Source organism: Panthera onca, chromosome B1 (genome assembly GCF_046562875.1).
Source record: "Panthera onca isolate mPanOnc1 chromosome B1, mPanOnc1 haplotype 2, whole genome shotgun sequence".
Classification (NCBI taxonomy): domain Eukaryota; kingdom Metazoa; phylum Chordata; class Mammalia; order Carnivora; family Felidae; genus Panthera; species Panthera onca.
The window spans coordinates 161,170,160-161,181,685 of NC_138342.1; the positions used below are offsets into that span (position 1 = coordinate 161,170,160).

General features: G+C 45.6%; 1 protein-coding gene across 1 annotated transcript; it reads left to right on the top strand.

Moving 5' to 3' along the window:
- The first annotated feature begins 78 nt into the window (after nucleotides 1-78).
- Nucleotides 79-10,955, top strand: HTRA4 (HtrA serine peptidase 4). The gene is made up of 9 exons (XM_060653517.3): nucleotides 79-786; nucleotides 1,227-1,326; nucleotides 2,110-2,314; nucleotides 3,191-3,385; nucleotides 3,808-3,840; nucleotides 5,436-5,550; nucleotides 6,180-6,237; nucleotides 6,658-6,753; nucleotides 10,668-10,955. The coding sequence occupies exons 1-9, from the start codon at nucleotides 309-311 to the stop codon at nucleotides 10,831-10,833; spliced, it is 1,446 nt and encodes a 481-aa protein (XP_060509500.2). The 5' UTR covers nucleotides 79-308; the 3' UTR covers nucleotides 10,834-10,955.
- Nucleotides 10,956-11,526: the final 571 nt, after the last annotated feature.

Genomic DNA, 11,526 nt, shown 5'->3' on the forward strand with positions numbered 1-11,526 from the left:
CTAACGCTGACCTTCTGTCCGTGGGTGGGGGATCTCTCTAGTCAGTGTGCCCTGTTACTGGTTTTCTGCACTTCCCGAGGTAAGTGCCTGCACAGGGCAGGGCTGGCGACCTCTCTTCGTGGCGTGGGGGTAGACCTGGCCCCGGGGCGGGGACGGTGTGGGTGATACGTGTGGGATCTGCCAGGTTCTGCCCCATAAAGTCTGGGGGTTGGCGGAGGCGACACCCAAGCCGGGAGAAAGTGTTGCTCACGTTAGAGCAGTTGCGAGACCAAAGTAACTGGAACAGAGCGAAGAAGGAAGGGGGCAGAATGACTAGATCTCTGCTGCGGCCCACCGCGCTCGGACAACTCCTGCTGTGGCTGCTGCTGCCCCCGCTGCCTGTGCCCAGGGTCGAGGCTAGGAAGTCCAGGCCCTCGCTGCCCTGTCCGGCGGCCTGCGAGCCGACGCGCTGCCCCCCGCTGCCCACCTGCTCCGCTGGGGCGACGCCGGTGCTCGACCGCTGCCGCTGCTGCCGCGTCTGCGCGGCGGCCGAGGGAGAGGCCTGCGGTGGGACGCTGGGCCGGCGGTGCGCCCCGGGGCTGCAGTGCCGCGCGCCGCTCAGCGCCCAGCGCTTCCGCGGCGCCTGGATGGGCACTTGCGGCTGCCCCGCGGCGGGAGCGGCCGTGTGCGGCAGCGATGGGCGCACCTACCCCAACCTGTGCGCGCTGCGCGCCGAGAACCGCGCCGCGCGCCTCCGGGGCGCGCTCCCGGCCGTGCCCGTGCTGAAGGGCGACTGCGCCGACCAAGGTGAGCGCCGGCCCGCGCGCGCTCGAGCGCTCGCGACTCCTCTAAGCGGCGCGCCGCACTTGCGGTTAGCCGCAGGCTCGTCCCTGCGCCTTTGCCTGCGGATTCAACTCCTTGTTCCCAATTTTCTTTCCTTCTTAGGTGTCTCCTTACCAGTTCCCATGTGGTTTCTCCCCGCTTGCCTCCCCAGGCCTGTTAAACACCGTCTCCCCCTTTCCCTTTCTCTCTTTTTTTCCCCCCCACCCGGGATGGGATGACAGCTCTGTTTTCCTCAAGGCGTATCCTTACGGGATGGCGGTGAACATAAAGGGGAGCCCGAAGAGAGGAAGGAGAGGGAAAGGGAACTGGAGGAGGAGAGAGACCGGGAGTTTGGGGATAGGACACCAGATGCGGTCAGGCAGCGGGACGCCCACCGCCCCCAAGCATGGAGCATTTCTTCTCAGGGACCAGGAGTGTAGGCCGGCTCAGGAGCAAGTACAACTTCATCGCCGCCGTGGTGGAGAAGGTGGCGCCATCCGTGGTTCACTTGCAGCTGTTCCGCAGGTAAAGGAGGCAAGAGGCGGCCGCCAGCTGCCCAGCGGACTGTTTATGAGCGCCTGCCCACTTAAGTCCCTGCGCTACCGCTTTACAAGCATCGTTTAGTCATAAAACCTGCTGTGAGGAAATCGCAGCTCAAAACAGGTTGAGTAATCTGTTCAGGGTGGTTTAGCCAAAGAGCGGAAGCGTAGGGTTCCTGACTTCCAAATCTGGGCCACTCCTCTGCACTTAGTTGTCTGGGGTTTCTCCCTCCCTCATCTCCCACAGACAAAATCTGAGAGTCAGATGTAAGAGCTAGAAGGCATCCTGATGGTGATCTTGCTCAGGCTGCTCGTTTGCATGGAAAGGAATCATGTGTGACAAGACCAGTTAGTAGTGGATCCAAGCTGGAACCAGCCTTCTCTTACACTCTCTCCCTGCCTGGGTCCTCAGTAATGTGGCACTCAGTAACGTGGGATCCACATTTGGCCCCAGTAGCATGATTAGATTAGGTCTCTGAAGTAGAGGGTTGCTGCTCTGACCATCGCTGAAGGTGGGGGTCAGAGGTGGTCCCTGGAAAAGGGGAGCTGGAATCAGCTCTCATTCGTGATCCTAAGAGATGGCCAAGGCATTGAACATGCAGAATCCAATTACACATGGAGAGCATGAAAACAGACAGGAGAAAGTAAAATGTCTGAGAAAACCGTGGTGGCAGTATGCTTGATAAATGAGAGGTTCCCATGTCCCCAGACTGTGATAGATCCCCTAATTTTCCTGCCCTCTGCTTATGCCGTTGTCTTGCTGAGACAGGTCACCTCTTAGCAGCAAGGATATTCCTGCATCCAGTGGCTCTGGGTTCACAGTGTCTGAGGATGGGCTCATTGTTACCAATGCCCACGTCCTCACCAACCAGCAGCGGATCCAGGTGGAGCTCCAGAGTGGGGTCCAGTATGAAGCCACTGTCAAGGACATTGACCATAAATTGGATCTTGCGCTGATTAAGATTGAGCCAAACGTGAGTATGCAAGGGCCAAAGCAGTCTGTACAGCTGGGGATTTTCATCAATTTGCTGATACTTTCTTTCCCACCCCACTCCCACACATCTTTTCTACCTGGTATATGCTCTTTTCTGGTTTCTTTTTTTTCCTGTTTTTCACTCCTCTTTTGTTTATTTTCCTCTCTGCCCGTCTGTATATCCCTAACAATTTCTATTAACTATCCAGCCTCCTTTACCTCTTTTTTCAACAGATGCTGCTTCTGGGAAGCTTTGTTTCTGCTTGCCTTAGAATACTAGGAATGATTGCAATGGATTCAAAGCTGCTGAGGAATACTTTGAGGTGCTTGCTACACAAAGTGTAATCTGCACTGCAGCAGCATTGACATTATCTGAGAATGTTTTAGAAATGCAGAATCTCAGATCCCACCCCGGGCTACAGAATCAGAATCTGCATTTTAATAAGATCCCCAAGTGATTTGTGTGCACGTTAAAATTTGAGAAGCACTGCTCTGGGTGATCTCCTTTCTGTTTGTGGCTTAACCTTGACTAGGAACCTTTGAGCTGGAATCGAGCTAAGTTGCTAATGTCAGTTTATGTTCATCAGCTACTTCACTGGTGGTTTAGTTATAGTAATTTCTACAAAGCAATAGTTTTAGATTTTAGAGATGATACTGATCATCTTAGCAAGTGAGAGAGTTTGGTGGTTGCTGGAATTTGAGGAAGAAGCATCAGGCACTTGTAGAATGTATGTGGGTGGGTAGGTGATTCTTGGATTTTAACTGCCCAAATGATAGAGACGGTGTCATATATGTGTTGAACACAAATACTGGTTGATTCTGTTCTTGATTTGTTTTTCACCTCTCTGTCCTTCCCATCCCTTCTGCTCTTGTGCAGACTGACCTTCCTGTATTGCTGCTGGGAAGGTCATCTGACCTGTGGGCTGGAGAGTTCGTGGTGGCCTTGGGCAGCCCGTTTTCTCTGCAGAACACAGTGACTGCAGGAATTGTCAGCACTACACAGAGAGGGGGCAAAGAGCTGGGGCTGAAGGATTCGAACATGGACTATATCCAGACTGATGCCATAATTAACGTAAGTCACTTGGGAGGGCCATCCTCAACCCGTTAGGTACTGACAGGACAGTGAGAAGGACATGTAAGAATGCCCTCTTTTCCCATTGGCCTGTTGGGGATGTCCAGAGTACAGTTAGATCCTCACGAGAGGGATGGCATGCCATGTTGTTAGAGTTCAGCCTGTTTGATGTGATAATTGGCATCCATGGTAGCCTCTTAGGTCTGTCATAGGGGTCACCCCCTGCTGTAGAAGGTGGTGGTCCTTTTGCTGTTGTCCTTCATTGACACTGACTTCAGCATTGGTGATGACGGGGGCACGGCTTTGCCTATCTAGGAGGAACAGGCACTCACCAGCATAGGCTGCTTTTGGTAAACCTCTTTAGGAACCATGTATAAATGACAAGGAGAAAAGTACTGACTTTTCCAAATTTCTGTCTTCAGCATGGGAATTCTGGGGGACCTCTGGTGAACTTGGTAAGTGACCACTTTCCTTGCTGCTTCACGTCTCTTCCTCACTTTCAAAGACTTTACAAATTCCATGATGCAGACTAGGATGTCACCCTTGTGTAGAGATTTGTGGTAAGATGCTTTTCTGTTATTGCATCGTTTAAGTAACCAGTTAGCAGAAATTTAAATCTACAGTGGATTTATCCTCCTGGCATGTGATTTCATCAAACTGAGAGTGCTAGGGTTTACTTATGCTTACTGACATCTCTTGAGCATGCTTTCTGTCTTCATCGCGTAGTTAACACAAGTCCTGGGCACTAAACTAAAATAGATGTTAAATGACCAACAGTACTATGTAGGGTTTATCCTTGAAACCCCTCTGCTGCTGCGTATGAAGAACTGTTCCTGATCCCAAGATGCTAACTACATGATGTGGTCTGTTCAGGGTTAAATTTAGTCTTGATAGAGATGACAGAAAAGCCACAGTAAGAATCCATTGCTCTGTCATGTTTCTTTAGTTTCATTCAGCATCTCTAGTGGAAATGGGAGTTTCTTGTTGCTCAATTATGTGGGGAAAGCATGAGAGTGTAGTGCTGTTTGAGACAGTCTGTGATCATGCTTTCTGAGTCCCTTAGAGCTGATTGTTTTTGGTTCTTCACACATTACACTTACTTTTTGGAGGATGAATTGTATGTGAAATTACTGAGCCCCTTTTTGCTTAGCAATGCATGTAATTTTTTGCACCTGCTTTCTCCTGTAGACAATGAGTCTACTAGAGGAGGGTGACATGCACATTTTCAGGCCACATTCCAGACCTACTGAATTATAATATGTATTTTTTAAAATGTTTATTTATTTTTGAGAGAGAGAGAGAGAGAGCGTGAGCACAGCAAGCAGGGGAGGGGCAGAGAGAAGAAGACACAGAATCCAAAGCAGGCTTCAGGCTCTGATCTGTTAGCACAGAACCCGACGTGGGGCTTGAACCCACAAGCTGTGAGATCATGACCTGAGCCGAAGTTGGATGCTTAACCAACTGAGCCACCCAGGAGCCCCTATAATACGTATTTTAGTATGATCAGAAGTCTCTTTTCTACCCTTGCCATTACTCAACAAGGCTAAAGGATGGTGAAGTGCATCAAGAGGAAAGTGTTTCCCGCTTCTCAGCTTCGGCCTTGTAGAGCTTTGTTCTCTAAGGTCAATTAGCTAATCCTGAATAGTTTCACTGAAGTGTTGCCTTTTTGCCTTTTCCATGTTTTTTTTTTAGTTTCATTTAAGCAGAAAAGGCAAATACTCCCTGTCCTCTTATCCCTGTCAAAATACAAACTGTGGTTCACTTTTAAAATCAGTTTGGCGAAGGAAAAAAATGAGCTCAAGATTTTAAAAAATGTCCTCAGTAGGGATTTGCACATGGGTAGGTACCCCCCCCCCCTCCCCTGGTTTTCCTACAACGCTGTGTGTCCCATAAGGTAACATCCGCTGCTCTCTGTTGAAGTCTGCTTTCCTCTAGCCCCTCTGTGTTCTGACCCTCAGTGACTGGCTTCACTCTCTCCTCTGCTGGTTTTAGTTTTGCACCTATCAGTTTGCATGACTTGGAGACCTAATGATGGCTCCTCCCTTGCCAGGATGGTGATGTGATTGGCATAAATACACTCAAGGTGACCGCGGGAATCTCCTTCGCAATTCCCTCAGATCGAATTCGACAGTTTTTGGCAGAATTCCATGAGCGCCAGTTGAAAGGTGAGGGGAGTTAGGACTTTTTCTTCCTTTCTTGTGTTTTTCAGGAGCACTCAATCTATCGTAGAGACTGCCATTAGGAATTCTGTAGAATACTGAGTCACTAATACCCAGCTTTTATCACGTTGGCTTGAGTGGCAATATTGGGAGACAAGGCACAAAGCCAGGCATGTATTGTCCCCAGAAATATGTGAATTGTGGTGGAAAGGAAACCCATGGGCTAGAGATGGGAGTGGATGGGAGGAGTGTTCATGCTAGTGACAAAGATTCTCTGAAGCATTTTCATTGCTGACAGCCCGAAAAGACAGTTATTATTAAGTTTATTTACTTATTTTGGGAGAGACAGAGACAGCATGAGCAGGGGAGGGGCAGAGATAGAGGGAGAGAGAGAGAGCACCCCAGGCCCTGCACTGTCAATGCAGAGCCTGACCCAGGACTTGAATCCCTGAACCATGAGATCATGACCTGAGCCGAAACCAAGAGTTGGATACTTAACCGGCTGAGCCACCCAGATGCCCCTGAAAAGGCAGTTATAATAATAGTAAGGATAATCCATGACTTGGTGTCTTTTATGCTCTGCCCAAAGGAAGGAATTCTTGTTGTTAGTAACACCTTATAATTTTCCTTTCCAGGAAAAGCTCTTTCACAGAAGAAGTATCTCGGTCTGCGGATGCTGCCTCTCACTATGAAGTAAGCGTGGGTTTGAATGTGTCTGGGTTGTTTTTCAGAAGCAAAAGTCACAGCTGGACAGTCTTAACAGGCGATCTAAAGCATTTGGACCACAACTAGCTACTCTTGTGACTGCAGGGCCTCGTTGTCACCGAGTAGGTGCCTCTGCTGGCACCAATATTTGCTGAACGTTTCAGTAGCTTCTTTCTCTGTGGCTCTACCTTATAAATGTCCCATGGTCCCAGGCTTCGGCAGAGAACCAGACCACCCCCGGAGAAGAATAACTGTGACCAGCTTGATGGAATTCTCCCTGGCCACTTGGAGCCTTGAGTAGAACAGATAAGAGTACCTACTGAGTTGGAGATTTTGGCCAGGGCTCTGAAGATTATTAAGTCATTGTGTTTCTTAACCTTCCGGGAAAACTCTTCTCACTTTTCTTAGCCTTCTTCAAGAGATGAAAAGGCAAGATCCAGATTTCCCTGATGTGAGTTCTGGAGTTTTTGTGTATGAGGTGATTCAAGGAACAGCTGCTGAAAGGTAAGAGCGCAGCTCACGTGCCGTGGTAAAATGTTTGTTGGATTGAGACGTGCACTGTTCAGTACAGTGGCCCTCCCCGCACATGACTGTTGAATACCCAGATGTGGCTGGTGTGACTGAGGAACTGAATGTTCTTTAATTTTATTTAAATAAAAAAAGAGGCAATGGATGTAAAATATTTTTCCATTAAACATACCTTTTGTTTTGGAAGGACTGCCTTTCATACCTTAATCACTGCATTGTGTAAGATGTTGTATAGTAGCATAACAGGTGTGTGTTGTTTCTAGTGGATTTCAAAGACTTATATGAAACAGTGGAAAATAACTTAATAATTTAAAAAATTACATGTTAAAATGATAATACATATATTGAGCTAAAATAGGTATATTTTTTAAATGTTTATTGACTTTGAGAGAGAGAACATGCACACAGAAGCACATGCAAAGGAGGGGCAGAAAGAGAGGAAGAGAGAGAGAGAATCCCAAGCAGGTTCTGCGCCGATAGCGTGGAGCCTGACGTGGAGTTCGATCTCATGACAAGTGAGATCATGGCCTGAGCTGAAATCAAGAGGTGGACGCTTAACTGATTGAGCCACCTAGGTGCCCCTAAATAGGTATATTATTATTATTTAAAAAAAAAAAATTTTTTTTTTTAACATTTATTTATTTTTGAGACAGAGCATGAATGGGGGAGGGTCAGAGAGAGGGAGACACAGAATCTGAAACAGGCTCCAGGCTCTGAGCTGTCAGCACAGAGACCGACGCGGGGCTCAAACCCACAGACCGTGAGATCATGACCTGAGCCAAAGTCGGACGCTTAACCGACTGAGCCACCCAGGCGCCCCAAGAGGTATATTATTAACATTAGTTTCATCTACTTTTAAAGATATTTCTAAAAATTAAAAAAGTTTAAAAAAAAAAAGCCTACCAGAAAATTTAAAATTATGTATGTGTCTTGCCTTACGTTTCTATTGGACAGTGTGGATTTAGGCTTTTGAATACTTGTGTTTGGAAGGACTTCTTTTGGGAAGGGGATGGTTCTTTGTAGCCCAAGAATTCATGGTGAGTTAATAGCATAAGCTTAAATTAATTTTGCTAGGAATTCTCAAATCTACTCTTTCGATACCTTAGTTATTAAGAACAGGAAGAATTCAGAGGACTAATGGTTTAATAATATATTTTAGGTACTTTCAGACACTTTTTTCTTTGACCTCTGGAAGACCGTATCAGAGGCCAGCACTGAATGAATGAATGAATGTAAATAAAGCAAAGGCTAGAATAGCTTATCAAAGAAGTGCTCAGCTGATTTTACTCTTGTCTTTAAACATTTATACTAACTACTGAGGGAAGAGGTGGTTTGTCCTACAGTTATTTTCCTGAGTCTCTCTTATACTTCTTCAATATCCCTTTCTCACTATTTTTGGTTTTCAAGAGCTCAGTCACCTTTTTAGACTATGGCAACTCTTTTACTAGGGGGAAGAAACCACAGGGTACTAACTGTTCAGAATAGCTAAGTGTTAGGTCTCATGTTACTAAATTTGGCTTGTCATAGGCTTTTCTAAACTTTCTTGCTTCCTGCCCTCCCCCCACCCCTTTATTTTTAACTTTTGGCTCAAGGCCAAAGCTATTTCTTTCAGCTCTCCAAGTCCTTGCTACTCAAAATGTGGTCTGTAGACCAGCAGCATTGGCATCACCTGGAGCTTTTTAGAAATGCAGAACGACAGGCTCTACCACTGAATCAGAATCTGCATTTTATTTTTATTTTTAAAAATGTTTATTCTGAGAGAGAGAGAGAGAGAGAGAGAGAGAGAGAGAGAGAGAATCCCAAGCAGGCTCCATGCTGTTAGCATGCAGCCCAGCTCCTGGCTTGATCTCACCAACCGTGAGATCATGACCTGAGCCAAAATCAAGAGTCAGATGCTTAGCCAAATGAAGCCACTCAGGTGCCCCAGAATCTGCATTTTAAACAAGAGCTGCAGGTGATTTGGATGAACATTAAAATATGGGCCTTGCTTGAAGTCACCGATAAACCAGAAAGCTATTATTTCTGGCTTCACCCACTTATATCTAATAATAATCACAATTATTATAGTAATAACAGCTGGCACTTATTAACCACTATGTCAGGCATCATTTTAAGTGTTCTACATACTTTTTTGAGCCCCCAATAGTCTTATGATATAGGCATTAATTTATAGAAACGGCAGCTGTGGTACAGAGAGGTAATTACTTGAGAGGTACATAATTATCCAGAGAGCAGGGATGTGGAATCTGGCTTAACCCCTGGATTAACCCGTTTTGTAGCTCCTTGTCTTGTTTCTGAGAGGCAGAGTGAGTAGCCAGGTGCGTTTTCAAGTCTGAAAGACCCAGGATCAAATCCTTTAGTTTCTTCCAAGCTGTGGGACACGGGAAAGATCATTTATCCTGGCTAAGCCTCACTCTCTCATTTTGGTGTGTAGTTTACACTAATAACTGGCAGGTTTCTTTATCTTTTTTTTTCTATTCACAGAACTATAATGAATTAAGTTTCTTCTTTGTACACTGCCCCAGTCATCCTCCTGAGGTGTCCTTGTTCTAAAGGTTTTCCATGCTTTCAGCTTTGCCCTCAAACTTCTTTTCATAGCCTCTTGCTTTAAATTTCTATTAAAAAAAATTCCACATTCTTGGTAATCCTCCCACATCCTTCCTTTGACTTCCCATATCTTTTTTATTTTTTAAATTTTTTTTTTTTTAATTTTTTTTAACGTTTATTTATTTTTGAGACAGATAGAGACAGAGCATGAACGGGGGAGGGTCAGAGAGAGAGGGAGACACAGAATCTGAAACAGGCTCCAGGCTCTGAGCAGTCAGCACAGGGGGCTCGAACTCACGGACTGCGAGATCATGACCTGAGCTGAAGTCGGGACGCTCAACCGACAGAGCCACCCAGGCACCCCTTATTTTTTAATTTTTATTAAAAAATTTTTTTTAATGTTTATTTCTGGGACAGAGAGAGACAGCATGAGTGGGGGAGGGGCAGAGAGAGAGGGAGACACAGAATCCAAAGCAGGCTCTGAGCTGTCAGCACAGAGCCCGATGCGGGGCTCAAACTCACCAACCATGAGATCATGGCCTGAGCTGAAGTCGGTCGCCCAACCGACTGAGCCACTCAGGCGCCCCTCCCATTTCTTTAAAATGGTGTCTCCTGGAGTCATTTCATTTGATGAGCCTCTTCCAGCCTATTACTGACTTTAAGAGAAATCATCAGCATGGCCATATATTATTGCAGTGTTTCATGTTTGGAGGTGCTTTTTGTTTCTAGACTATGTACTCTACGTGAAGCAAACGTGTTGGAGACAGAATGTAATCACAGCTTTGGGGAAAAGGAGCCTACAACCAGAGCCTTAAATATTTAGACTTGGAGGGGTGACTGGTTTTTGACTAACTGGAAGCAGAGCCACCATGCAGCTCAGCATAGTCTCTACTTCCACAACCATGGGTGAAGATGGGACAAGTGGGCTGTCAAAACCAAACTGATAGAGTACAACTGTCTGGGGAAAAATGTATATTGCTTGGAAATATATTGCTTGGAAATATATTGCTTCGTCTTTGCTTGAGGTTTACAGAGGTCAGAGAATGATAAAAACCAAAAGCTAAATTCCCTATTCCAAACCAAATCCAATATACGGGAGGAGTAAACTTTTTACATGATTGTTAGAGTATTGACTTTATAAAGGTAAGTAAGACTGTTGTCCCCAGGTGATAGTCCCCAGGACTATCTTAGGATAGTCCTCATATTTGGAAGGAATGAGGCTATTTCTGGTTTCCTGGTTGTATGTTTAATGACAGCAAAATAATGCCAAGAGATGACATTAAATTCTGGATGGGGACAAGCAAAACTTAGTTTCATGGTTCTTTTCTGCCCCCCCCCCCCAGCTCTGGGTTGAGAGACCACGATGTAATTGTCAGCATAAATGGGCAACCTGTTACCACCACAACTGATGTTACTCAAGCTGTTAAGGACAGTGATTCCCTTTCCATGATGGTTCGTCGGGGAAGTCAAACTCTGATCCTGACAGTCACACCTGAAATAATCAATTAAATATCTTGCCTTAAAGAGAAATTATCTAACAAAACCAAAGCTATATTACCTGGTTTGTATTGAAGATGTACCAAAGATGGCAAGTTTTAGGTTCTCTTTCTTATAAAGAAAAACGAATGCTTTAAAACACACATACATTCAGGGACCTTTTGGTTGGGGTGCTCTACTGTTGGTTGCTAAGAAGCCTTACTAAAGCAAGTGAAGGACATGGTGCCAGGAAGTCTGAGAACTGATAACATTTTATTTAAACAAAGAAACAACTGAAAGGCACAGTTTCTAATTTAACCTTGACAGAAGGCCGCTTTAGGACTTTAAAACTTCTCTATAGCTACAAACTGGATATAACACAAACATCCACACACACACCAAATATGAAGAAACAACCTGAATCCAGAGTGCAAAGGAAATCCAATTGTTAATAATACTCCTTTTCCCAGTTTTTCAGGTTGTATCATATTTGGCCAGGGTTTATAGATGCAGAGGACGGGCATCATTTGCAAGTCAAACTGACACTGGCAACTGCAGAGTGTCACAGAGAAATATTAAAGATTCTCATGATCACCCTGACAGTGGTCTCCAAAAGGTTTTCTGACTGTGAGAAGGGCTTCTTTTATAAGACTGATACTTCAATTACTTACAGATTTTTACCTTTTTACCCAAGCTCATCCTCCTGGCAACATTAATGATTTTGAG

Coding starts and splice junctions, on each gene's coding strand:
- HTRA4 (XM_060653517.3), top strand. CDS start 309: ATGACTAGATCTCTGCTGCGGCCCACCGCGCTCGGACAACTCCTGCTG. Junction 3,841..5,435: donor GGGGACCTCTGGTGAACTTG/GTAAGTGACCAC, acceptor CTCCCTTGCCAG/GATGGTGATGTGATTGGCAT. Junction 5,551..6,179: donor CCATGAGCGCCAGTTGAAAG/GTGAGGGGAGTT, acceptor TTTCCTTTCCAG/GAAAAGCTCTTTCACAGAAG.